Raw genomic sequence first — 27,253 nt, 5'->3', positions numbered from 1 at the left:
ATATTTCCTGTCATATGCTACGGTCACGTGACTGTCATCAACAGTGCAGTTAAACATGGCGGTGGCTACGTCTGTTTTCCACAGAGTAAGAACCGGGTCGAAAATAGGCGCTCAGTATGACCAAGACGGCAACCTCATCCAGGTACAAAGTAGCTGCATCAGATTTCAACACTGCTGTGATGATGGGCTTGAGCTGTCACACTGCGGACGCATATCGATACAAGCTAACACTGAAGCTAACGGTGAAGCTAGTTTGTTAATGTTGAATTAATAACGTTTTGATGCATGCTAAACCATCCACGCAAGTAAATCCCAAAAAGTTTTTTTCTGTTGATTAATGAGCAAGAAACTGACCTCACAGCTGTTCCTTCAGTGGGCTGGTTTCAGTCACTGTGCGAAAGTACTGTTTATAAGACCGAGGAAACCTGCAGTCAGCTGAGACCGAAGAAGTCACCTGGACGGGTGACGAAACGTTTGTCCCAGTGAAAACGCTACGTCCAGACGAACAGAATCAACCTTCTGGGATTGAGTTAATAACGTTTAAAATCGTGCTAGTAGTAATTTTAGTAACAAAAAACGGAAGAGTAAATGTGAAGGTCTGAGAGCAGACGGATTAGGACCTCAGCCATGTGTGAGCTATGAAGTGTTTCTGGCCTGCAGGTGGAAACCCGGGAGGATGAAGAGCAGAGCGTGAAGCTGACAGAGATCCTGGAGCTCCTGCTGGCAGCTGGATACTTCCGAGCCCGGATTAAAGGATTGTCACCGTTTGATAAGGTATACGCTGGACTTCTGATTGCTCTTTTCTTCCTCTCTGCTCGTCTTCCATCCCAACTGGTTTTAGCAGATTAATACAACTTGTTCCTGCTGAAGGTGGAAACAAAAAAATGTTTCACTAATTGAGCTAAACACACATCCGAGTACAAGCTGACTATAAAGGCAGTGAGGAGGTGATGTGTGACCAAAAAGTAAACAAACTTCTCCACCAAGCACTTGCTGGCTACACGGACTGGTACTGATGTAGCATCATTCTACTCAGCTGAGCATTCAAAGTGCCTCCTGACAGCTGTCATTCACCCAGTCGGTTTATCTGAGCACTCTCTGACATTGACACACACTCTCTCTACCCCCCCCCCCCCAATCTTGGTTAAAGACACTTTAGCATGTGGGCTGCAGGCTTGATCAGCTCTACCACCACAGCTGGCTCCATGTGATATATGAAAGGAAGAGTAATCTGTGGGTAATAATCACTGGTGCATTGACCTGGTGGTAAAGAATGACTCTAAGCAGCCTGTTGAAAACCTTGACCCAAGATACAACCTCCCATGTAGAAAATATTTTTGTAAAATGTATTAAATTAATTTTCACCTCAGAATTCTACACGCCATATCCCATAACGACAAAGTAAATAAAGTTTTCTTGAAATTCTTGCAAATGTATTAAAGATAAATGAATAAATGACATGTAGATTATTATTTACAACTTTACCTTTGGAGAATTTAGATGACAGTCCATGATTTGGAAATTCACACACCTGTCTATATAAGGTCCCATAGTTGACAGTAGATGTCAGAGCACAAACCAATTTGAGCAGCATTCCACCAATCACACCTGTAGAGTGGCCAGGCACACGACAGCCCACCTGGTGTTTGCCAAAACACACCTCGCAGACCATGAGAAACAAAATGATCTGGTCTGATGAATCAAAGATTGAACTCTTTGGCCTGAATGCCAATCGTCATGCCAGATGGAAAACCTTATCACTTGGCCTGTACAGTCACAGGTCACCCACAAATCTGAAGGTTGGTAGTTCGATCCCTGTCTGCTCCAGTCTGCATGCCAAATATCTTTAGGCAATAAACTAACCTCAAATTGCTCTGTGATGTCAGAGTATGAATGTGTGTGAATGTTAGTTAGAAGCACGTATGTAGGAGAAGCATAGAAAAAAGTTCTGCTGTGAGTGAAGTTGCATAAAGCACTTGGAGTGCTCAGAGTAGAAAAGTGCTGTAGAAGAAGCCGTTCTTTTACAGTGAAATGTGTAATGCAGCATCACGCTGTGGGGAACTAGTTATCTTTCTAAGGGTATCTCCCTTAGAGCTACGGTGAGGAGAGGGGCTCATAGTTGAGCTGCTATGCTGCCCCTCGACACTGAGAGGAGCCAGTTGAGGTGGTTCGCGTATCTGACAAGGATGCCTCCTGGGTGAGATGTTCTGGGCTTGTCCTATCAGCAGCAGGCCTCGGTGTGCACCAAAGACATGCTGGAGAGATGATATTTCTTGGCTGGCCTGAAATGCAGCAGTGTTTCTGACTGGGCAGAGGGAGGTCTGGGGTTGCCTGCTTAGGCTACTGCCCCTGCAACCTGGCAACTGATGACTGGCACTTATATGAACACAGAAACATCAAGTCAGCAGAGATATGAATCATTCCTTTATGTCAGAACTGTTGGAGTAAAATCTGAATAAAAACATACTCCAGATATTTGAAAACTGTGTTTAGCATTAATCCCATCCTGTACTTGTTTAGATATTTGCTTAACAAGTTTAGGATCCCTGGTTGATTTCCGAGAGGAGAAACAAATCCCTTTGGGTTTGCAGCAAGGGCATCTGCTGAGCGACCTACTGTGGTGACGCCTTGTGAATGAAGGTCTCAGTAAAGCCATCATGTTTGATGATATCACCGGCAGCGGGAAAGCCACTTCTATTTATGTTCTGCATTTAGGTGTAGGTAGGCACTGCAGTATTCTCCTGAATGATGGGTGTCGCCATTCAGACAATACCAGCACATCAGCACTGATACAGGAAGAGAAGTCGAGTTGGAAGCAGAGAAACTACAGGTTTCTTTGGTTTGTTTTAGGGTTTTTCTCTCTGTTGGATTAGCTAGACCACCTCTACCGTGAACTGAAGTATTTATTGTTATTGTGCATTTAACTGAGAAAACCTCAGCTCACAGTTCTCCTCTACAGGTGGTTGGGGGTATGACCTGGTGCATCACCACCTGTAATTTTGACATAGACGTGGATCTTCTTTTCCAAGAAAACTCAACTATTGGGCAAAAAATGTGAGTGTTGGCTGATTTCTTTCCAAGTTTCTCTAGACTGGTCCAGATAAATCAATTTAAAGTGACACATCATACGAGCCACATTTGAATCCAGTTAAAAATGAATGATTTTGCTAACTTAGGAGCAGCTCAGATGGATAATGTCATCAGATATTTGGTTACATTTTTCCTTCCTTTTAAGTGTTTTTCTTTGTCTGGGTTTTGCAGTTTCACACTGGTTTCTTTCTAACAGTGGCAAGGGCTGTTTCGTTGCAGATCCTTGACAGAGAAAATTGTTTCTGTTTTACCAAAGATGAAGTGTCCTCATCGCCTGGAACCCCATCAGATCCAAGGGTTGGATTTTATCCACATTTTCCCGGTCATACAGGTACACGGAGAATTCAGCCAAACTAATCTCAGATGCATTAATGTGCTTAATGCATCTGAGGAAAGTGCTAATGAAAAGGTTAAGTGGTCTACTTAAAGTGTGCAGTGTTTCCCCTAGGCGGACCCTCACACACCCACATGCAGTGCTGACGTTTTCCTGTCATCACAGTTTCAGGGTTTCATACTTTACAGAATTCAAAACGCTGACATGATGTTTGTGATTTGTCTTTAAAGAACGTATTCATAGCCGCCTGGAAGCGTGTGAGTAACATTAGTATTAGCTAATGAGCTTTGACTGCTGCTGGCATCAGATCCAGTACAGCTAGCAGGTCCAGCTGGAGCATGGACATGGTCAGTCTGTATCTGCTGGTTCGTCCTTGTGTTTGATGAGCTGTGTGTTGTTTTATGCCAGTGGCTGGTGAAGCGAGCCATAGAGACGCGGGAAGAGATGGGAGATTATGTGAGAGCCTACTCCATTTCTCAGTTCCAGAAGTCCCACAGCCTTCCAGAGGTAACAGACATTCAGCATGAAGACCAGGACGTAGCTTTACTGGACACATCTTTGTATACAAAGTTCATAAAATCACTTAAAGAATTTAGTTGTTAATGACCTCTGCTCAGTGCCATTATCCCCATACCGTACACACAGGCAACAGGTCTTACTACCGTCCCGTCAACCGTGCCATTGGCTCTTGCCGCCATCCTTCTCGCTCTCTTCTCCACCCTGCTTGCAGTCTCTTCGTCTCTCCTGTGCAGCTTCCATTTCTTTGGGTGGTCAAGTCCAGGTTTTTAATTCTAATGAGTATTTAGACATCTGCTTCATGCCTGTCTCCTTCACACACACATTCTCTCTTGTTTCTGCTCTCCAAAGCAAACCTCCCCCTTTCTACTCTTTCTCTCACCTGCTTCCTCTTTCTTGGGCTTATTCTCGTATTCAACAAACAAAAAATAATAAATGGCAGGTAGGCGTAACACTACAAAAGATTTTCCAGAGAAGCCCACCTGGAGTTCCTCTGGTTAATTACATCTTGACCTACGTTCAAGTGTGATTGTTTTAACTGGACTGAGTTTATGAAAACAGAAAGTAGTCATGATATATATGAAATACAAAGTCAGACAGAAAAATAAGGCAATAAAATATTGAGTAATCAAGATAAGAAGGAAGATCTATGGGCTTGTAGTGATGATTGTACACACTCTAACTGAAAGTAATGAGACACAAAGGCATTAACATGGTAAACATCACAAGAAGGCAAGAAAGTAATGTTGGGACTTCGTGTCTCATTGTAGGAATGGGGTTCAGTGTCAGAAGTCTAACACGTTATTCAAGTTTTAATGAGCGCTGTATCACAACCCTCGCAGTCATAGAAACGTGTTTAGTGTTGGTCGGCCACATGTCATTAAACGTCCTGTGTGTAAGAGGTGCTGTTCACTGTACTGTGACAGGATAAAGAGTTCGTCCAGAGGAAAGACAAAGCAGTGAGGGCAGTGCTGGACGTGTTGGTGAGTGACGACACCGATACAAACGATACACTAAAATGAAATGCACCTGCTTAATCAGCAAAGTCAAATCGTAGGTCTGTTGTTTAGATAACTGCCGGGCTTTTTTGAATGAGCCTCGTTCTTTTCTAGGAAGTGTACAAACCACAGAGGAAGTACAGGAGGCACAGGAATGCAGAGGAGCTGCTGGATGAGGAGTCCAGGGTCCACTCCACTCTGTTGGAATATGGAAGGTGAGCTTTCACATCCGGGATGTGCATCACTTTCCCTGTTAATCCATCTTTTGCCAAAGCGGCTGTAAGACGTCTGTCTCATTTATTTGTATTTCCGTGTAAATAGAAAGCGCTGAGTTATGTCAGATCTCTCTGTCATTTCTCTTTGGAGCCATTTGTAGATCAACATTTATTCTTATAAGGCTGTTGGTGCCCTCGTTTTGTTGTTGCTTTTCTCTCTGCTGGGCTTTGTTCATATTTTCTGATGTTTATAGACCAAGCAGGATAGTAATAATAGGACTAAAATGTGCACTGGCTGCTCGCTTTATTGGACATATCTGTTAAACTGTTCTTTTTAAGTAAACACCACCCAATTACAACTTGAATGCATCTAAAACTGACCCAATCTCAGCAAAGGGCTTTTGCATCTCGCCTTCTGTTTATCTAAGAGCAGCGATGGAAAACTGATGGTACATCATCTCCTACGAGGCTGAGGGGCAGGACTGGCAGCCACCGATGTTTTTACATTTCATATAACATGGTGAAAGTTTCAGATGAGCTCAGCCATCTACCTGCTTAAATGTTGTGTTAGAAAGCAGCAGAAGAAAGGCAAGAGAACTACAATGTCTTATTTTAGAAGGATTGATTGTGATGAGGTTAAAAGTCACAAATCTGCAGAAGTTACATAATGTAAACATTCTTACACCGTTCAGTCTGTACCACGTAGATTTCAGGTAGCGCTCCACCAAGGTGCACCTAATAAGGTGGTCAGTAAATGCATAGGAATACAGAGGTTTTATGGCTGGATCAGTCGTTGGGCTGTTCCTTCTCTGGGCGCCACAAATTGACCTTCTGTGTCTAATTCCTCTCAGTGTGTCAGCGTAGATCTTAGTTTATAGGAAACGAGTCAAGAATTAAAAACCTGAGATTTAAACTTAGACAATGTTCAGTGTGTCATCTGATATATTGTTTTGTTTTTTTCATTCATCCATCCCTGTACTAGCCTCTGTACTAGAATGTCAGAGCTCTTGCTGTAAGTACTGTATAACTGTGTGAAGCTGGGGGGTGGGGGCAGCATCTGCTTACAGCACCCTGTGTTGTGGTTCAACATGTTTGTCAGAGAATGCAAACAGTGCACACTTATTTTGGCATGATGGACTGTGGTGCTGCTTCACTGCACTCCTGCATTTTATTTTATGTTTTTTAGTTAAACAGACACTGCAGATCGAGGAACCATGTAGTTTGTCCACCTGATGGATTCATGCGCTTTCTTGTGCTGATACTTTTTTATCGCATGATGTAAATGAATTTTGGGGGTTTGGGGTAAAAAGAAGAGTAAACTTTATTCCAATCTGAAGTCATATCTCATACTCGTTGTTTGTTTTGTTTTTTCCAGGCGATATGGATTCAGCAAGCAGAGCAAACAAGACAAGGTAGGCGCCTGAAGGCCTGGACTGTAGCTGCTTCCACTGTGGGTAGAGCTGCAGGGAGGTTCGGCTGCTCTCTGGTCAGCAAGGATTTTGCTCCGTTCTTCATCTTCTCTTCTTTTTGCCCCTTTTCAGGTCGATGAGGGGAAGGTTTCACTGGCCGGTGGCTCTCAGGCAGCATCTCATGGGGTGGTTGACGTGTCAGAGGAAGAGGACCTGCAGGCAGTAGAGGAAGTGAGAACTTTATTTACTGAGCATTTTATACAGAAAGACAAATTAGGCACACGTTTACAGTAGAGGGCAAAAAATGATCCGCTAAGTCTTTCAGTTTAAACATTTAATTCACTTCAGTTTTATTTATGTGGCACAAAATCACAACAGTAAGTCACCTGAAGGTGCTTTATACTGTAAGAAAAAGACCCAAGGAAGTACTAGGCAACAGTGCCACAACTCAGAGTAAATACAGACTTAAAGTTCAGCTGTACACATTTGAACCACAATCAGCTCCCACAGAAACTCACAGAGATTCACAGTGAATCATAACTTTTGTGTACTGTCAGGACTGTTAACAGTGAGCCAAGTTTAGTTTTAGCTGGAATGAAAAGCAGCTTGATAAGACAGTAACTGAGCTCGTCTACTGTTATTTGGGTTGAACTTTTGTCTCCTGTCTCGTGCTCTTGTTCTTGATTTTCCTGTTGTTCCTGGGCCTTAAAATAATGCTGTTTGGTGTGGGCTTTGCCATTTTAGAAGTACAACAAAAATCTATAGCTCACTAATGAATAGGAAAAACTCAAAGCCAGCATGTGGAAGCTCTCAGGTTGTTGTGATCTGTGTCATCGGTCTGTTAAAAAGCCTGGAATAATAAAATAAGACCATATTGTGTTCAACAAATAAATGACATTTATTTTCTTCCTAGATGCGAATTAAAACGTTGATGACCAACATGGCTGCCATGGCAACAGAGGAGGTATGTAAATAAAACACACGGCACAGAGAAGCAGAACATTTCTGCATCCGGACAACCCAAACATATAAATGTATGTAAAGGAGCCAAATAGTGGCTGTTCTGATATTCAGCTGTCACTGAATAATCTTGTTGATTGCATGGAGTTTTCTTTGATTCCTGTTGCCTTTCCTCACCGCTGCACTGTGGTAGTGACTGAGCCTGTGTTTTCAGGGGAAGCTGACAGCAAGTGCAGTGGGTCAGCTCGTCGGGCTGCAGTCTGAAGAGATCAAACAGTTTGCTTCTGAGTACGCCGAGAAGGTAAGCAGCTCTACACTGTCTGGTCCAAGTTTAGACTGCAGTTGCTGTGTTAGTCAAAGAGAGGGTGATCTTATAGTACAGTTCTGTCCTAAACACCAGCTGTATATAAGATGCTGCTGTGTGTTGGCAGCTTTTTAAAGTGTTCATTCGGACTTTCTTCTTAATCAAACGCAGTGAAAAAATCACCAGTTAGCATGAATCCAAACCAGAATGTCACCTAATGGTAGACATCTTCATCTTTCTAAGAGCATTGCTTTGCTGACTGTTGTGTCCTCCTTGTGTCCCTGCAGCAGTTAGAGCTGTCCTCAGAGGAGCATGAGCATTATGGCCCACTGCAGCAGCACCACAGGGTGGTCGCCTCGCTCAACAAACAGATCCAGCAGAAGACTAAAGAGCTGGGGGAGGTGTGTAGGTCACTGTGGTTTAATGAATGTGCCGTCCTCAACTGTGTCTCGGTAACTGTGAAGCAAACTTTTGATCCTAATGTAGCAAAAGCATGAAGTGATTTGGTTGTGGCAGTCGTAATAGTGTCAGAGCTTTGACTGTATCTGTTTTGTGGCCACAGCTGCAAGCCAAGCATGCAGAGGTGAAGATGGGCTGTGATGAGGACAAGAGGAAACTAACGGAGGTGAGCTCAGGTCAAGGCTTACTTCACTGCCCAGTATGGATCTGATCCACTGGTTTACCTCCAACCATGGTACAAATGCAAGTGCAGCCTCTTAATGATAGAAAAACACCTGGTCCTTCAAATGAACAACAACACCTGATATATTACACTGTGATTGTTTAACACACACACACACACACACACAGTGTTTCAGAAAATGAGCTGGGACACAAAATCACCTTTGCATTTAAGAAGTGACCTATTTTGTTGTCACCACAGGACAGGGAATCAGAAATGTCAGAGGTCAAGTTTTCTGAAAGTCTTGCAAATGCGATGACTTGAGAACAAGGCGACGTAGGATTTTGATGGCACTGGTGTATGGGTGTACTGGTACCAGCTGCTGCTGCCAGTATTTATGGAGTTTGTCTGAGCTGGGTCCACTTCTGGGAATCTTTTTTTTTTTTTTTTGTAATAATAACACCATAACACTTTCCACTGAGGGGCAGCATTTTTGCTTTTTTAAGACCGTTGGTCTACATTCGATTAACAGCACCTGGATATTGGTACCAATGCCTGGGCCACACGTTTGCCTGACCTCTTTGGTCCATCTGAAGCTCTGGTCCAGATCTGGGAGGAGACTCCCTGGGATGCCATCCATCATCTCATCCTCTCATCATCAGGATGCGCCTTCTCTTCCACATGCATGTACATGTAGAGTTGTTCACATTGAAATAGAATTAGTCAAAACTGTTTGGCAAAGAACTGAGCTAAAACGTTCAGTGAAATGTCCAGTGTAATATGTTTTACATTTCAGGGAGCTATCAGCCATTCAGATGCTTTGATCAGTAGCTTTAATTTGCAGGCTACAAAGGTGTCAGAGACTTTGGGGAAAGAGTTGGTGTGTTTGGAAGAAGTGGAGGAGCAGGCTGACAGGAGGTGAGTCAACAAAAACGGTCCTTCTGTTATCTGCTAACGTTTTATTCTCAAGAACTGCGAACTCAAAATATTCACACACATGTGCGTTGAAATGTTTTCTAATCTAAATCTTGAATATACATTTTTTATACACTTTTTTTTAACAATACATCAACCAGTTCCCCACCTAGTATATATTCTTGTTGGAGTAAAATTGAATGTACTGGTAGTTACACAGCACCTTTGTAATGTGGACACTGTCTGCTCCACATTAGAATAAAAAATAAAGGTAAAATGTGCTGTCAAACATAGATGGGCATCTACTGATGGGCTTGTTGCCATAATATGCCATTTTATGTTGTAACTTTACTGCACTCTGTGTGGTTTGATGACAGCATTTTGTGGGTTATTTTGTAAGTGATTTATTGCCAGCAACAGATTATCTGAGAGCTGCTAATTATGGATTTCATTTTCTGCCCAGAAAGAGCGTTCAATACATATTATCTTTAGAAGACTGCATTTCCCAGAATCCCTTTCAGTAGAGATGGGAGGTACTCCTGTTTGGCTAGGGAAGGAAAAGTTCTGCAGGAAGCCAGCATGTATGTTGCTCTGATGTTGGTCAGTTTTTGTTGTACGGCCCTTTTTTGAAGGCGATTGTTTCTGTAACTGATGTTCGATCCATTTTCTTGGCTAAGTGGATTTGCCACATTTTGTATTGACAAACATAGTGTGTGATTGCTGTACTAAAATGGGCTCGACCCTTTAATCTGCAGAGCTGGTTTGAGCAGCTTCTTGTAGATCTCTACAGTGGTGTTGACAAAGTCTTTGCCCCCTTCCTGTGGTTTGGGGGGGGGGTTCGGCCCGCTCGTCTTTGAATTGTTGTAATTCTGCCACATGCGAGGGTTTTGGAGCATGAACCGAAAGTGCAGCACCCGATTGAATCCTGACGATGAATAAATAAACACTTTAATAACACTATTTGTAAAAAAATCTATTGCGTAGATGGCTTACCAGCAGTTTTACTAATAATGCATGGATTGCACCGTTTTAAAATGCAGTAAATTGCCTGCTGTGAACCTCCTGTATTTTATTTTTTGGACTCTCCTTCCACGCTCTGCACTCTGATAAATCCAGGAAAAACTGACAGAAAGTATTTACTGAAAAATAATATAAAAAAACAATCATTTTTTCCTATTCCGTTTTTGCTATTCTGTTTTTATTGCCACACTTCGTTTGCATTGAAACTATCATCAAGGTTCTAAAATCAACTAACGATCGAAGAACCTTCAACGAACACGCCGTCAGCTCAGCCCAATGTCGTTTGTTTGGGGTTTTTTATTTATTTATTTATTTTTAGAACAAACAAGTAAAAGATGAATCACCTCTATCACAAAATGGTAAATGGTAAATGGCCTGCATTTGTATAGCGCTTTTCTAGTCCATAGGACCCCAAAGCGCTTCACACTACATTCAGTCATTCACCCATTCACACACACATTCACACACTGGCGATGGCAAGCTACATTGTAGCCACAGCCACCCTGGGGCGCACTGACAGAGGCGAGGCTGCCGGACACTGGCACCACCGGGCCCTCTGACCACCACCAAAATGATGTCTAATATCATTATAGCAGCACATGCTATGATATATGAAGACGTCTCCTCAGTGTTGAAAGTCCAGTGTAAACAACAGCAGTCACATCTTGTGGTGAAGAAGTTCTTTAAAATCAAATGACTGGCTGCCTGTTCAGCTGCAGCAGTGCAGCAGCAAATGTAACCCGTGATTCTGGGCCTACCCGACACTGGACTTTGCCCTCTGTGCATCTATGAAGCAGCTTTGAGTAATAATAGGTTTATTTCCTGTTAATAGACCTGCTCATTTGTACTTTTGCAGTCCATGTGGTGGGAAGCATCCGTGTGCTGCTCAGTAAGCAGTCTCATGGTTGTTCTTGTGTTGCCTGATGAGTCTGTTTGAATGTGTTATTAACTGGTTTACATTAGGGCTGCTCAATTAATCGAATTTTAATCACGATTACGATCTGGGCTTTCAACGATCATTAAAAATGACTGAGCCGATTATTATTTTGCGTAACTATTTTTAAATCCCTGTAGAACCTGGACCGTGTAAGCTAGCGCAATAATTTGTTTTGCATATGAAACCGGAGGAGTTGTACTTACATCTGATGCCATCAGCTTGTCCTCGGTCACGGTTTCGTTCCACATATAGCTTTGCAAAAATTGCATAAAAAGCGCTTGCAGGAACAAAAACATAATATTCCAGAAACAGGCTTTGCCGATCCGATCAGCTGTTCGTAACACTTCCCACAGTGAAATGATGCACCTGCTGTTTTCTTTGCAAATTTGCATCATAGGATTGTTTTGTTTTTCCTGCAGTATATAAAAATTGCTGTATCTCCAAAATAAAACTATGAAGACACTCAAAATAAATTTCCTGTTGTTGTAAACTATTTTTTGCAACTTTATTGTATTTAAAGTTTTGAGGGATAAACCTCTTAAACTTCTCCAAGTAGAAATATATGTAAACAAAACAAAAGCGATTTTCAATTTTTTTTGTAGTTTATTGCACTTTTTTGCAATTTATGTAATTACTATGGACTTAATGCATACATATTATTAAAATATGGGCTATAACAGTTGTATTGATGTATAGCAACTTGAAATGCTCCCACAAATGGCACTACAGCATGTACAAAAAATAAATAAAAATAATATAAGCTCTGGTGGACTTGGTTCTATAGTAGGTCTTAAAGGGTTAAATAAATATCGTCAAATAATCGTGATCTCAATTTCAGTGAAAATAATCGTGATTATCATTTTTGCCATAATCGAGCAGCCCTAGTTTACATTACTAACACATGCTGCTGTCTTCTCTGTTAGCACACCACAAACACAGACACCCCATGTCCAGTATGTACTCCCTGCTGCTCCATTTGTATGAAGAATAAACTATTCCTTCTCCAGACTCTGATCAGAATTAAGTCCATATTGTTTCTGCCTCAACCAGCTTATATTTAATGCTAGAGTTTGAATCGACTGTGGAAGTTTTAGTGACAATTGTACTAAAACACATGAGGTTACTGGCAGTGACAAAATGTGTCTCCTTTCATCAGTCGGTGACTTTCTGATCAAATGTTTCTTTGTTGAACAGGCTGCTCGATAAGCTGAGGGCTCTGGTGACGATGAACGAGAACCTGAAGCAGCAGGAGCAGGAGTTCCGCACACACTGCAGAGTGAGCATCGATGCAATCACTGTCACTGTGTATCCTGCTGATGGTCACTAGCACCATTTCTTCCTCTTAATGCCTGAGCTCTGTATGCAGGAAGAGATGGCTCGTCTGCAGAGGAACATTCAGGAGCTAAAGTCTGCATCAGGACAGGATACAGAGGAAGAGAAGGTACATATCATACGCTGGCTGTCGTCTCTTACAGTATAAAGTCATTGTTGCTGTTCCTAGATTGTGAGTAGGTGAAAGTTAACTTGAGCTTTCCACTCAGATTTGATTTACAGCACTTTCTCTTTCCTTAGGAGAGGGACCAGCTGATTGACAAACAGTACAACACAGGGAGAGAGAAGCTACAGAAGATCCGCCTGCTCATGGTAACTACTTCTTAAACCACCCTAACAACTGTAAGTCGAACAGGTGGTCGGGTCTCTCGCGCCCCAATCCTGGGTTTCAGCACCGCTGTAAACGATGCGCGACAGACCCGACCACGTGTTTGCAATTTTTGTACACCTCTTTATTGCGGCTGTCGACTAACACACACAGCTGCAGCGGTTGCGCATGTTATTATCCTGCATGCCGCGAATTTCTTTGTTCTCCCGTAAAAGTGATTCCGATGTTAAACATTAGTTCCACGTGACTTTCCTGCCAGGTAACCTGCGCCCCACCTGTCAGAACTCTGCGCCCCCACACTTTGAGAACCAGTGATCTAAACTAACACAAACCTCCTGGTAAAGAGTAAATCAGTTTGCTAACCAGTTATTAAACCATGGACTCTTTTTAGTCTTTGGTACACTTCTATATTGTTCTTTCTTTGTGAGTTATGTTTGCTGATTTTTGGTTTGTGTTTTGTTGGTTTGGGAGAAGACTCAGTTTTGAGGGGATAACCGAGGCAGAAAAGCTGATTAAAATCTCTCACATTACAAAACTCGCTATTGCTCTCGCTCTCTTTCACCGCTGTCACTCCCAAATCTTTCCCCTCTTCCTAAGCAGCCAAATTCCATGTGTTGCCACATCATATTTTGATTGGTTGACAGTGGTGCATTTTTCTACCAGTAGGAAAGGGGTGTTGTCCCCCATGTCTGTGACACTATATATTGTAACCCTACAATAATAATGAGTATATCCCAACAATCAAATGACCCCCTTGAGCAAGCACTTGGGTAGTTACCTACACAAGTCCCTGAGTCAAACCCATCTCTTTGTGATACTCTGCAGTTGAGTAAAAAGGATGTTTTTTATGATGAAAAGTAAATTGGCCCCAGGACCGGGACGGGGAACTCCGAGAAGCTGTTTCTTTATCTCCTGTACCTCCACCAAGGACGTCATGTTTTTGGTAGTGTCTGCATGCGTCTGTGTAATCAGTCTGTTTGTAAACACGCTAGCTCAAAAAGGTTTGAATGAATTCTGATAAAACTTGGTAAGGCTTTCTAAGTAGCTGCTATTTTGCCCCTCTGGTGTTTCTGGGCCCCACTTATCTATTGCCCATTCATCTTAGCCGCTATAACACCTGACAGGAGCTTCCATGTTGTGCTGAAACCAGTCCTTTCTGGGGGGGATCCTTGGGGATCAGGACTGTCCTGCCTTCAGTTAGCCATTCTCAGTGTGTCTCATCTATTAGCAGCTTTGTTGGGGCTGTTCCTTGAGAATACACCTTGGATGGTTCACTGGAGAACATCTGGTTTATCTCCCTGGCTTCTATCTCTGTGGTCTCTTCGACGGCAAGCCAAGGCTGTGAGTCTTTGCTTGGCTGTTTCCAAGGCCTCGGGAATGGACAGTTTGCTGTACTTGTTTTCACACCTTTGTGCAGCTCCAATAGTTGACTGATTTCCATCTGTGCTGCCTTGATCTTGGCCTCTAATCTCTTTCTCCGTGGAGGGTACTGCTCCTTGTGGCTGTTCATCTTAGAGCCGATCGCCTCAGTTATCACTGCTGCCATGGTGTCAGGTTTGTTTCAGTGATCGTCACATCAAGGATTGTCCATAATCCTTCATTCACATCTTCTGGTAGACCTCCAGAGTGTATGTCACGTAGTCTTGGTATTTGGCTATGGATGGTCCAGGTTTCCAGCTTAGTTATGATCCTCTTTTTTTTAGGTCCGCTTCTCTTGCACTCAATGTCTTCAATGCACTAGTTGTTCTTAGTGCTTGGTACCTAATCTCAGAGGGTGGGGATGATGATATCTCCCCCCTCACCTGAGGTACTGGCTCCTACTTGCAGCAAGAATTGTGTTGGACCTCATCTCTAGTTGTGATTGCAGATGCTTATTCCAGATGTTGGAACCCTGACCAACAGGCAAAAACATGGCTGTGCCATGGGCTCCCCGGTGTCACCTATTGTAGCCAACCTTTCCATGGAGGAAGTAGAGAGAAAGACTCTTGGCTCTTTTAAAGGGAGAGTACCCAGCCACTGGTACAGATATGTAGACGACACCTGGGTCAAAATCAAAACCCACGAAGTAGAATCCCTCACTGCTCACATCAATGCTGTGGATAAAAACACCAAGTTCACCAGGGAAGGCACAAAGGATGACTGTTTGCTATTCCTGGACTGTGCTGTGCACATTGAGGAGAATGGAAACGTCAACACTGAAGTTTACCAGAAGCCCACACACATGGACCAGTACCACCTCTTTGACTGCCTGAAGGGACAAAGAAGGAACACACACATGTCAGGGAAGCGCTTAAAACATGTGATTATCTTAATTGGCCTTTTATCAAGTCAGCAAAGAGGCACAGAAAAGACGATCAGACACCAGCGAGGGAGGAAAAGAAAGACAAACGCAACAACATTGTCATCCCCTATGTAGCCGGTGTTCAGACCCAGCAACACACTCAGACACAAACTGGTTCACCCGAAAAACAAAACACCAAAACACAGACTTAACAATGTGGTGTTTGCTGTACAGTGCAGCGAGGAATGCCCAGACCTCTACATTGGAGAGACCAAACAGCCACTTCACAAGCGCATGGCACAACATAGAAGAGCCACCTCCACAGGACAAGACTCAGCAGTCCATCTGCATCTAAAGGTCAAAGGTCACTCTTCGAGGATGCCAATGTTCACATTTTGGACAGAGAGGACAGATGGTTTGAAAGAGGAGTGAAAGAAGCATCTATGTCCACTGTGGGCGACCATCTTTGAACAGAGGGCGGGGCTTATGACACCAACTGTCTGCCATCTATAATCCAGTTTTGAGATCCCTTCACAGACACCTTAACGCCCACTCACATCCTGGGCCATCTGACCTCAGGAAATCACATGAATCACATGATAGGGTGGGGCCAGGTTTCCCAGTGAGCTCACCTGAAACCCTGGCTGATTGTGAACCACACCCGCTTTCACACCTTGGCTCATGTGATTAGGTAGAGGATCATTAGGAGGTCATTTTGTCCCTCTCGGGGGGAACCTTCCACAGAGCTTAAATCTGGGACTCTCCACCATTTGACCCTGGAACAGAAGAATCTTCTCGGATGAGAGGTGAAACGTCTTCAAGCAACTTAAAGAAGTCCAGACGCTTTTCGTTCCAAGCTCCTTAGAACCCTGACCTAGTAGTTGTTTACTTTTAGTCTAGATTTTGGGTGTCAGAAAATCCATAGGTGCTACATGCTCTTCATGTAACCCCTTCCACAAGAATTACTTGCATATTAATATACCACCAGCTCCCTATTCTCATCCCTTGTGCCTTCTTGCTCCATTAGCCCACTTCTCAATACTGGTTCCTCAATAACAGACACATACCTTGTTAATCCGGGCAACAGCTGAGTCTGTAAGGCTTCACTCATATATTTTTCGCGCAAACTTGAAGGTAGGCTGGGATGGCATGTGGGGCATTCTCCCAAACTTTTCCCACAAAGTTAGGAGAATGAAATTATCCAAAAAGTCTCCTTTCACTGGAGCTAAGGGTATGTGCTCAACTCCTGAAAAATAACCCCACGTCATAATCCCCCATTCCACCAAACTTTACACTTGGCAACCCCCAAACCTAGACAAGAGCTCCATGGAATGGGTTTCCATGACCAAGCAGCTGCATCCGAGGCTTTGTATTGCACTTGATGTAAGGCTTGGATGCAGCTGCTCGACTGTGGAAACCCATTCCACGAAGCTCTTGACTTTTACATGGCCTACCACTTCCTGGCTGCGTTGCTGTCCTTCCCAGTGGCTTCATATTTGTTATAAACCAACAATAGTTGACCGTGGAATATTTATTAGTAAGGAAACATCACGACTGGACTTGTTGCACAGGTGGCATCCTATCATAGTACTACGCTGGAATTCACAAATGTTTTTAGAAGCAGGGGAGACTTCAAGTTACAGATGGACAAACTGGCGATCACTAACCAACCGCATTTAGTGGTGGACAAAAAGTCTTGTTTAGTGATCGATGTAGCAAGCCCAAGTGATAACTACATCAGGAACGTATTCACTCATTCATATATGTATATATCGCTTCACTCTTCACAGGCTCGCAGGAACCGAGAGATTGCCATCTTGCAGAGGAAGATTGATGAGGTGCCAAGCCGAGCTGAGCTGACACAGTATCAGAAGAGGTTCATTGAACTCTACAGTCAAGGTAATTTCCTCCTGTTCATCTGCTTTGACCAGTGTTGTTGCTGTGTGCAGGTCACAAATGAACCCCATAAAAATCAGGAGTTATAAAGAAATGCTTGTTCTTTTTGTGCCTTTCAGTTTCTGCTACTCACAAAGAGACTAAGCAATTCTTCACTCTGTATAATACACTGGATGATAAGAAAGTCTATCTTGAGAAGGAGGTAAGTAACCACAGCAGACCCCTGTCAGCAGGGTGCGCAATGATTGCCAGTAAAATTTCTGGTAGCATTTGGCTTTTGTTTCACTTGAGACATGTGACTGATTAAACACCTTGGTAAGTGTCACAAATAGACTCGTACTTAATGCTATTCATAACAAAATTTTAATTTCTGTAGGTGAACCTCTTGAATTCTATTCATGACAACTTCCAACAGTAAGTATAATTCTGCTCATTTGTCACGTCTAACACTGATGTTGTTCCAGTGAATAGTTTTCTATCAGTACGTTTCTTAGCTCATTGCAGTGAAACAGTGCTAACGTCCTCTACTCTTGTTCAGAGCCATGTCGTCTTCAGCTGCCAAAGAGCAGTTCCTCAAACAGATGGAGCAGATAGTCGAGGGAATCAAACAGAATCGCATCAAGGTACAAGTCTTTCTGTAAAAGGGGAATTCTGCTGCTCTTCTCTTTATAAACGTGCGTTATAGGGATGGAACCAAATTACAGATTTAGTGGTCAGTATCAGGAACACACAAAAATGTTTTTGATAATGCTGACTACAGATAAGATAATGAGCTCAGGGTATATGGACCCGCATGTCACAGCCTAATGATGCAAAGTTTGTCCTGTTTCGAGACAGACTCCCGCAGTACTGGTACGGCATGTGTTTCTCTGCTTTTTCAGATGGAGAAAAAGAAGCAGGAGAACAAGATGAGGCGAGATCAGCTGAATGATGAGTACCTGGAGCTCCTTGACAAGCAGAGGCTGTATTTCAAAACTGTCAAGGACTTTAAAGAGGTAAGAAAAGCATGTGCTTAAGTGCTGCTGGCTGTTTCTGAGAGGGCATTTACAGTTAGAGCATACCATTACAATGAAAGATGAATGCTATTCAGTAAGGTATAGTGAGCTATTATTCTTAGGGATAAAGATGGGTTTCACAAAACATAACACCTAATCGTGTTGGAAGATACAAACTGTAGCCTTCAGAATGGCTGTGAAGCAAAAAAATCAAAAGTGTCACAACCAACGACTGCCGTGTTAGACAGCGTTAGTGATAAATGGATGTGCCTACAAAAGTGAACAGTTAGTGTTTGTTGACAAATGTTTCATAGTTTGGTGTTTTATTGAAAAATGACCTCAGAATGATGTGAGGTCATTCGCAGTCATGCCCGAGTTTCTCCCAATCTCAGTTTGGAAAGCTACATTCAACAGAAAGTTATTCACTCAGTCATCTTCTCTCAAATTAACCCACTCATTATTTTATCGATTGTCCTGATTTAAGACATAGAAGCATTTAAAATAAGTCCCTGAACATCCTCTCTCCTGACCACCTCTAGATCTTTCAGCTTACAGGGTTGAAATACAAAACAAAAATTCTTAGCAGATTTCTATCTGAATGTGCTGTAACGATACAACATTTAAATATAAGAAAGAAATTAGAATTACTATCATTTTCTTCAATGCCATGTGCTAACACAATGCAGAGAAGCTACCGAAACTTTACTATAAAACAGGTCAATAATTCAATTTAATTTTTATAGAATATACTGTCACATCTGAACAAGTCGCCTCAAAGCGCTTTATATTGTAAGGTAAAGACAACATTACTGTTACTAATTGAAGAAAACAGGTTCAGAGTTATCGCTCTAAGTGCTGTGAATTTCCATTCATCCATCTTCTTCTGCTGCCTGGTCGTGGGCGCAGCAGACCTCCCCCTCCTCAGCCTCCTCCTCCAGCTCGGCCAGCCGAGAGAGATAATCCAGCGTCTAAAATCCTTACCCTGTCTCTAAGGGAGAGGCCAGCCAACTTTCAGAGAAAGCTCATTTACACCACTTCATCCATGATCTTGTTCTTTCAGGGTGAGGGTGGGGACGTAGATTGACCGGTAAATCGAAAGTTTGGCTTTTTCGCTCAGTTTTCTCTTCACCGTGACTGACAGGTTACCGCTTATTGACCTGTCTGTTGATCTCCCACTCCCCCCTCCCCTCACTTGTGAATAAGACCCCTAGATACTTCCCATTCCCGTCCCTGACCCAGAATGGGCACTCCACCCTTTTCAGAGTGAGGACCTGAGGTCCATCTTGTTCTTTCCATTCAGCTGAGTCCTGTGGACTTGCTTTTTACTGTGTGCAGGTATTTGGTGGTTGGAGCCTCTTTGTGGCTCCCATTTGCCCGTGGGATTACCAAGTACTTGTCTGCAATCCCCTCAGTTCTGACTACTAAGTAGTAGTTACCATCCAACTACACTTCTCCAGCCTGAAAGACATTCCAGTGCCGTTGGTGTAGATCAGTAAATCGATGTCTTGTCCTGGCATACAGCTTGATGTCATCCATGTAGAGGAGGTGGTTGGCATTGGTCCATTCCAGTCCAGGGGTTCAGGACTATGCAGAACAGCAGTGGGAACAGAGCATTTCCTTGGTAAATCCTGCTCTTGATAGTGACTCATCCTATTGGCTTGAAGCTGGCCTGTAGTGATGTTCGCCACATCCCCATGGAGTTCCTAACGGAGGCTCTTAGGGTCCTGTTGATCTTTTGTAGTTCTAGGCATTCATGGATCCATGTGTGCGGCACTGAGTCATAGGCTTAGCCCACAGGTAGGTCTGGTCTTGCACTGTTGAGTGACTCTTCTGTCCACCAGTTGGTGGTGCTTCGCCCCTCCGGTGGTGCTCCTGCTAATTCCTTTCTGTGGCTCCACTCATGTATCGAGCCATAAGCCTGTTCACCTTAGCCACTATGATGCCTGACGGGAGCCTCAATGTGGTAGTGAGAAAACATATTTGGTAGTTGGATGGGACCAGTCTCCTCTGGGGATCCATGGGACTCGGGAATGTCCGGCCTTCAGTTAGCTGTTCTTTGTGTGTCGCATCCATTAGCAGCTGGTTCATTTGTGGTGCGAGACAGTAGGCATGAATCATGACAGGGTATACCTCAGATGGTTTAGTAGAGCACAGCTGGTTTATTCTCCTGCCTTCTGTCTCTCTGGTAACAAGCTATACCTCTTCAACTCAGGCTGTGAGTCTGTCCTTGGCAGTCCTGCCATGGAGTAGATCAGCTGATTAGTCAGCTGTTTGGTGGGCTTCTGCACTTAAACCAGCGCCATCCTCAGCCTTCTCTTTAGCTTAAACCAGGAAAGAATGAAAAAAGCAGTCTGATAATTCAAGAAAACAGAAAAAATATTCACTGCAAATTATGCAAATCGATCACAAGACAATGTGAAACAAATGTGCACACCACCATTTAGAAAACAGTGTGTCATAATATATTAAAACAAATTAACCAAATAAATTACATGACTTGTGTGCTGTATAGTTTGCAGTCAATAAAGCAACACTTTTGTTTCAGCAAACACAGTTAAATATGAAAAAGTGGGAGTGTAAATCTTACCCATGTTCTATTCAAACATGCAAATATAACTGAAATAACAAGAGAAAAGAAGAAAAAACTTCAAGTTTTCATGTGTCTCTATAGCTACAATGTGCATGCTGAAAAAGGAGTAGAATGAAGTTTTAATATGAATGTTAAATATAGATAATGTCATCAGATTACTTGTTTATGCCTCCCAGTGTTTGAATTGGGTGTCTGCGGTTGTAGCTTTCCAAACACAGAGTTGAAGAGTGCCATCTAGTGGACAAACTGTGCAGTGCCATCAAATAACATTGTTAAAAGGTGTTTCTCCCAGGTCTCGTTTTTTTGTGTGTGTTGTTGGTGGTGGTGGTTTTTTTATGTGTATATATATCTTTGTTTTTTCCTGTGTATTTCCCATAATAACTGTCGATACCTATAGATCATAGCTAACATCAGCCAATATCAACCCACTCTAATAAAAAAAATGCTTTAATCAACAAGATTTGCAGATTTGATTTGAGCTGTCTTTTTGATTAAAGAGTCGCCTCAGAATTAAAAATGCTTTGCAGTAAATCACAGGTCACGATTGAGTGGATTGAGATTAGGCTTTATACTGAAAAATGATCATTGCATCCTAGTTTCTACTATAGGTCTGCCTTAAATAAAGGCTTGTTACTTTCTGCTGTTGAGGTCCATAATCTGTATTTCAGGAAATGTGCTATAATAATTTTCAACAATGACCCTCTGAGTGTAATGATCATGTAACAATAATAACTTTTTTCCCCACTAGGAGTGTCGGAAGAATGAGATGCTGCTGTCTAAACTGAGAGCTAAAGGAGCCTCTTAGCTCCGACCCTTCTGTTGGTGTGTCTCATTCTAAGTAATAAATATGATGCAAACCAGTTACTAATCGAATTACTTGGATGACTTTCATATAAAATCCTGGACATGAACTGTGTTCTTCACATGTGCCAGATGCAGCAGACTGGACGACGTAAATGCAAATCATTGTTTTAATCACACCTTCTGTAACATCATAGTGTCACTAATTAAGACCACGATCAGCCAGTTCTACCTAATGTTTTACATTTCATGGTGAACATAACAATAAAAAACTTAACCAGAGCTCCACAACAGTCTTGCAAGTCATGACATTGTGTTTAATAATACTGGGCAACTTTTACTAACTCCCCGCACTGCACTGACTGTGAACTATACGTACGTCTTTATGATGATCATGAGTTCAGGCTGCAACAGTGAAGAGAATCCCATAACCTGTAATAATGATGGTTTTGTGTTGGAGAGTTTCCTGGTGTATTTACATGCCTCTGAAGATTGTCTTCCATGTACCATCCAATCACCATGGATGCAGTATTTAATGAATAAAGAATTGCTTATACAAACAGCAAACTCTGTGGTCTGTCTCATCTCAGATAGGATAACTAGTGCTGGGTATCGTTACTGATTTCTATAACTGATTCAATTCCAATTCACAAGGTCCTGATTCGATTCAATTCGATTCAGTTTTGCCTCAGACAGTCAGAAATGTAATTCTGATCATTTATCAGTACTGACACTTGTGAGACTTCATTAGAGGTGTAAGCGTCGCAGCCTTTGTGTCAAAGTAACTGATGATAAAACAGAAAAACATTAAGGAGATTTTCCTGGTCTGGCTTTTTATAGCAGATAACCTTAATCTCCTGAGACCCGAACTCTTCCACGGCATGCATTTTTAATTTCTCTTTGATATCTGGGCTGATTGGGACCTGATGAGTGTAAAAACAAAGAATTAGCAGATTTTTTTTTTTTTACCTATTTTTTTGTTTCTAAGAAAAATGAGAGCCACATATGAGGATATTCGTTTAAAATTTCATTAGAACTGTAGCATTATAATGTCTTCGTAAGTGGATATCAGGCCCTTGTAGAGCAAAATTGAGTATTTTGGTCTAAATAACCCAAAATGTGATGTCCACATACAGTGGGGCAAAAAAGTATTTAGTCAGCCACCGATTGTGCAAGTTCCCCCACTTAAAATGATGACAGAGGTCAGTAATTTGCACCAGAGGTACACTTCAACTGTGAGAGACAGAATGTGAAAAAAAAAAAATCCATGAATCCACATGGTAGGATTTGTAAAGAATTTATTCGTAAATCAGGGTGGAAAATAAGTATTTGGTCACCTCAAACAAGGAAAATCTCTGGCTCTCACAGACCTGTAACGTCTTCTGTAAGAAGCTTTTCTGTCCCCCACTCGTTACCTGTATGAATGGCACCTGTTTGAACTCATCATCTGTATAAAAGACACCTGTCCACAGCCTCAAACAGTCAGACTCCAAACTCCGCCATGGCCGAGACCAAAGAGCTTTCGAAGGACACCAGGAAAAGTATTGTAGACCTGCACCAGACTGGGAAGAGTGAATCTACAATAGGCAAGCAGCTTGGTGTGAAAAAATCAACTGTGGGAGCAATCATCAGAAAATGGAAGACATACAAGACCACTGATAATCTCCCTCGATCTGGGGCTCCACGCAAGATCTCATCCCGTGGGGTCAAAATGATCATGAGAACGGTGAGCAAAGATCCCAGAACCACACGGGGGGACCTGGTGAATGACCTGCAGAGAGCTGGGACCAAAGTAACAAAGGTTACCATCAGTAACACACTACAACGGCAGGGAATCAAATCCCGCAGTGCCAGACGTGTTCCGCTGCTGAAGCCAGTGCATGTCCAGGCCCGTCTGAAGTTTGCCAGAGAGCACATGGATGATACAGCAGAGGATTGGGAGAATGTCATGTGGTCAGATGAAACCAAAGTAGAACTTTTTGGTATAAACTCAACTCGTCGTGTTTGGAGGAAGAAGAATACTGAGTTGCATCCCAAGAACACCATACCTACTGTGAAGCATGGGGGTGGAAACATCATGCTATGGGGCTGTTTTTCTGCCAAGGGGACAGGACGACTGATCCGTGTTAAGGACAGAATGAATGGGGCCATGTATCGTGAGATTTTGAGCCAAAACCTCCTTCCATCATTGAGAACTTTGAAGATGAAACGAGGCTGGGTCTTCCAACATGACAATGATCCAAAACACACCGCCCGGGCAACAAAGGAGTGGCTCCGTAAGAAGCATTTGAAAGTCCTGGAGTGGCCTAGCCAGTCTTCAGACCTCAACCCCATAGAAAATCTGTGGCGGGAGTTGAAAGTCCGTGTTGCTCGGCGACAGCCCCAAAACATCACTGCTCTCGAGAAGATCTGCATGGAGGAATGGGCCAAAATACCAGCTACTGTGTGTGCAAACCTGGTAAAGACCTATAGTAAACGTTTGACCTCTGTTATTGCCAACAAAGGTTATGTTACAAAGTATTGAGTTGTATTTTTGTTATTGACCAAATACTTATTTTCCACCCTGATTTACGAATAAATTCTTTACAAATCCTACCATGTGGATTCATGGATTTTTTTTTTCACATTCTGTCTCTCACAGTTGAAGTGTACCTCTGGTGCAAATTACTGACCTCTGTCATCATTTTAGGTGGGGGAACTTGCACAATCAGTGGCTGACTAAATACTTTTTTGCCCCACTGTATGTGGACGCCAGGTCCTAGGAGGTTAAAAATATTCTGCAGTAGAACAAAAACTGAAGAAAACCATGAATCAACATCTGAACATTACCTGATGCTGCTGAAGCAGAGCAAAGTTACAGAGGTTTTTACATAAGCTGGAGAGGAAATGGCGTGTCACAAATTTAGAGGATCATCATTTAGCCTGGAGAAATAGTTTGCTGCTTTATAAGAAAGCCCTCCGCAAAGCCAGAACATCTTACTATTCATCACTGATTGAAGAAAATAAGAACAACCCCAGGTTTCTCTTCAGCTCTGTAGCCAGGCTGACAAACAGTCAGAGCTCTGTTGAGCCAACCATCCCTTTAATGTTAACTAGTAATGACTTCATGAACTTCTTCACAAATAAAATTTTAATCATTAGAGAAAAAATGACCAGTAATCATCCCACAGATGTAATATTATCTACAGCTACTCTTAGTACCATTGATGTTAAGTTAGACTCTTTTTCTCCAACTGATCTTTCTGAGTTAGCTTCAATAATTACTTCCTCCAAACCATCAACGTGTCTTTTAGACCCCATTCCTACAAAACTGCTCAAAGAAGTCCTGCCATTAATTAATGCTTCGATCTTAAATATGATCAACCAATCTCTAATAATCAGCTATGTACCACAGGCCTTCAAGCTGGCTGTAGTTAAACCTTTACTCAAAAAGCATCTCTAGACCCAGCAGTCTTAGCTAATTATAGGCCAATCTCCAACCTTCCTTTCATATCAAACATCCTTGAAAGAGCAGTTGTCAAACAGCTAACAGATCATCTGCAGAGGAATGGTTTATTTGAAGAGTTTCAGTCAGGTTTCAGGGCAGCACGGTGGTACGGTGGTTAGCACTGTTGCCTCACAGCAAGAAGGTCCTGAGTTCAATTCCACCATCAGGCTGGGATCTTTCTGTGTGGAGTTTGCATGTTCTCCCTGTGTTTGCGTGGGTTCTCTCCGGGTACTCCGGCTTCCTCCCACCGTCCAAAGACATGCAGCTTGTGGGGATAGGTTAATTGGATAATACAAATTGCCACTAGGTGTGAATGTGCGAGTGAATGTGAGTGTGAATGGTTGTCTGTCCTTGTGTGTTGGCCCTGCGACAGACTGGCGACCTGTCCAGGGTGTACCCTGCCTCTCGCCCTATGACAGCTGGGATAGGCTCCAGCGCCCCCCGCAACCCTGAAAAGGATACGCGGAAGCGAATGGATGGATGGACAGTCAGGTTTCAGAGCTCATCACAGCACAGAAACAGCTTTAGTGAAGGTTACAAATGATCTTCTTATGGCCTCTGACAGTGGACTCATCTCTGTGCTTGTCCTGCTAGACCTCACTGCAGCGTTCGATACTGTCGACCATAATATCCTATTAGAGCGATTAGAACATGCTGCAGGTATTACAGGTACTGTGCTGCAGTGGTTTGTATCATATCTATCTAATAGACTCCAGTTTGTGCATGTAAATGGAGAGTCCTCTTCACACACTGAGGTTAATTATGGAGTTCCACAGGGTTCAGTGCTAGGACCAATTCTGTTTACATTATACATGCTTCCCTTAGGCAGCATCATTAGAAGACATAGCATACATTTACACTGCTATGCAGATGACACCCAGCTCTATCTGTCCATGAAGCCAGATAACACACACCAATGAGTTAAACTGCAGGAATGTCTTAAAGACATAAAGACCTGGATGGCCGCTAACTTTCTGCTTCTTAATTCAGATCAAACTGAGGTTATTGTACTCAGCCCTGAAAAGCTTAGAAATATGGTATCTAACCAGATTCTTACTCTGGATGGCATTACCTTGGCCTCCAGTAACACTGTGAGGAACCTTGGAGTCATTTTTGACCAGGACATGTCCTTCAATGCACATATTAAACAAATATGTAAGACTGCGTTCTTCCATTTGTGCAACATCTCTAAAGTTAGAAATATCCTGTCTCAGAGTGACGCTGAGAAACTAGTTCATGCATTTATTACTTCCAGGCTGGACGACTGTAATTCATTATTATCAGGAAGTCCTAAAAACTCCCTGAAAAGCCTTCAGTTAATCCAAAATGCTGCAGCAAGAGTCCTGACAGGGACTAGAAAGAGAGAGCAGATTTCTCTAAATCCAGAATTCAAAATCCTGCTCCTCACATACAAGGTCTTAAATAATCAGGCCCCATCTTATCTTAATGACCTTGTAGTACCATATCACCCTGTTAGAGCACTTCGCTCTCACTCTGCAGGCCTACTTGTTGTTCCTAGAGTATTTAAAAGTAGAATGGGAGGCAGAGCCTTCAGTTTTCAGGCCCCTCTTCTGTGGAACCAGCTTCCAGTTTGGATTCAGGAGACAGACACTATCTCTACTTTCAAGATTAGGCTTCAAACTTTCCTTTTTGCTAAAGCATATAGTTAGGGCTGGACCAGGTGACCCTGAATCCTCCCTTAGTTATGCTGCAATAGACGTAGGCTGCCGGGGATTCCCATGATGCATTGAGTTTTTCCTTTCCAGTCACCTTTCTCACTCACTATGTGTTAACAGACCTCTCTGCATTGAATCATATCTGTTATTAACCTCTGTCTCTCTTCCACAGCATGTCTTTATCCTGTCTTCCTTCTCTCACCCCAACCAATCACAGCAGATGGCCCCGCCCCTCCCTGAGCCTGGTTCTGCTGGAGGTTTCTTCCTGTTAAAAGGGAGTTTTTCCTTCCCACTGTTGCCAAAGTGCTGCTCATAGGGGGTCATATGATTGTTGGGTTTTTCTCTGTATGTATTATTGTAGGGTCTACCTTACAATACAAAGAGCCTTGAGGTGACTGTTGTTGTGATTTAGCGCTGTATAAATAAAATTGAATTGAATTTACCCAGGGAAAAGGGTAACATCTCCTGGGTCTGGGGCCTGATTGCCCCCCTGGGGGCGGTGATACCTGGACCTTGGAGTATAGAGTATGTTTGGGGAGTGCATGTC

The 27,253-nt window shown here is 42.8% G+C and overlaps 1 protein-coding gene across 1 annotated transcript; it reads left to right on the top strand.

Moving 5' to 3' along the window:
• ccdc93 (CCC complex scaffolding subunit CCDC93) lies at positions 1-22,102 on the top strand. The gene is made up of 23 exons (XM_080902303.1): positions 1-142; positions 661-774; positions 2,960-3,054; positions 3,310-3,421; positions 3,833-3,931; positions 4,867-4,923; positions 5,053-5,153; positions 6,529-6,565; positions 6,695-6,793; positions 7,476-7,526; positions 7,737-7,823; positions 8,114-8,227; positions 8,389-8,451; positions 9,293-9,366; positions 12,515-12,596; positions 12,687-12,761; positions 12,893-12,964; positions 17,052-17,160; positions 17,277-17,359; positions 17,534-17,571; positions 17,696-17,780; positions 18,039-18,152; positions 21,491-22,102. Exons 1-23 carry the CDS (start codon positions 56-58, stop codon positions 21,545-21,547), a joined length of 1,905 nt encoding a protein of 634 aa, XP_080758429.1. The 5' UTR covers positions 1-55; the 3' UTR covers positions 21,548-22,102.
• Positions 22,103-27,253: the final 5,151 nt, after the last annotated feature.

Source organism: Rhamphochromis sp. 'chilingali' (genome assembly GCF_963969265.1).
Source record: "Rhamphochromis sp. 'chilingali' genome assembly, chromosome: 14".
In the NCBI taxonomy this organism is placed as follows: domain Eukaryota; kingdom Metazoa; phylum Chordata; class Actinopteri; order Cichliformes; family Cichlidae; genus Rhamphochromis; species Rhamphochromis sp. 'chilingali'.
The sequence above is the reverse complement of the archived record's forward strand: the minus strand, read 5'-3'. Positions and strand labels throughout refer to the sequence as shown.

Coding starts and splice junctions, on each gene's coding strand:
- ccdc93 (XM_080902303.1), top strand. CDS start 56: ATGGCGGTGGCTACGTCTGTTTTCCACAGAGTAAGAACCGGGTCGAAA. Junction 143..660: donor AAGACGGCAACCTCATCCAG/GTACAAAGTAGC, acceptor TCTGGCCTGCAG/GTGGAAACCCGGGAGGATGA. Junction 7,527..7,736: donor CTGCCATGGCAACAGAGGAG/GTATGTAAATAA, acceptor CTGTGTTTTCAG/GGGAAGCTGACAGCAAGTGC.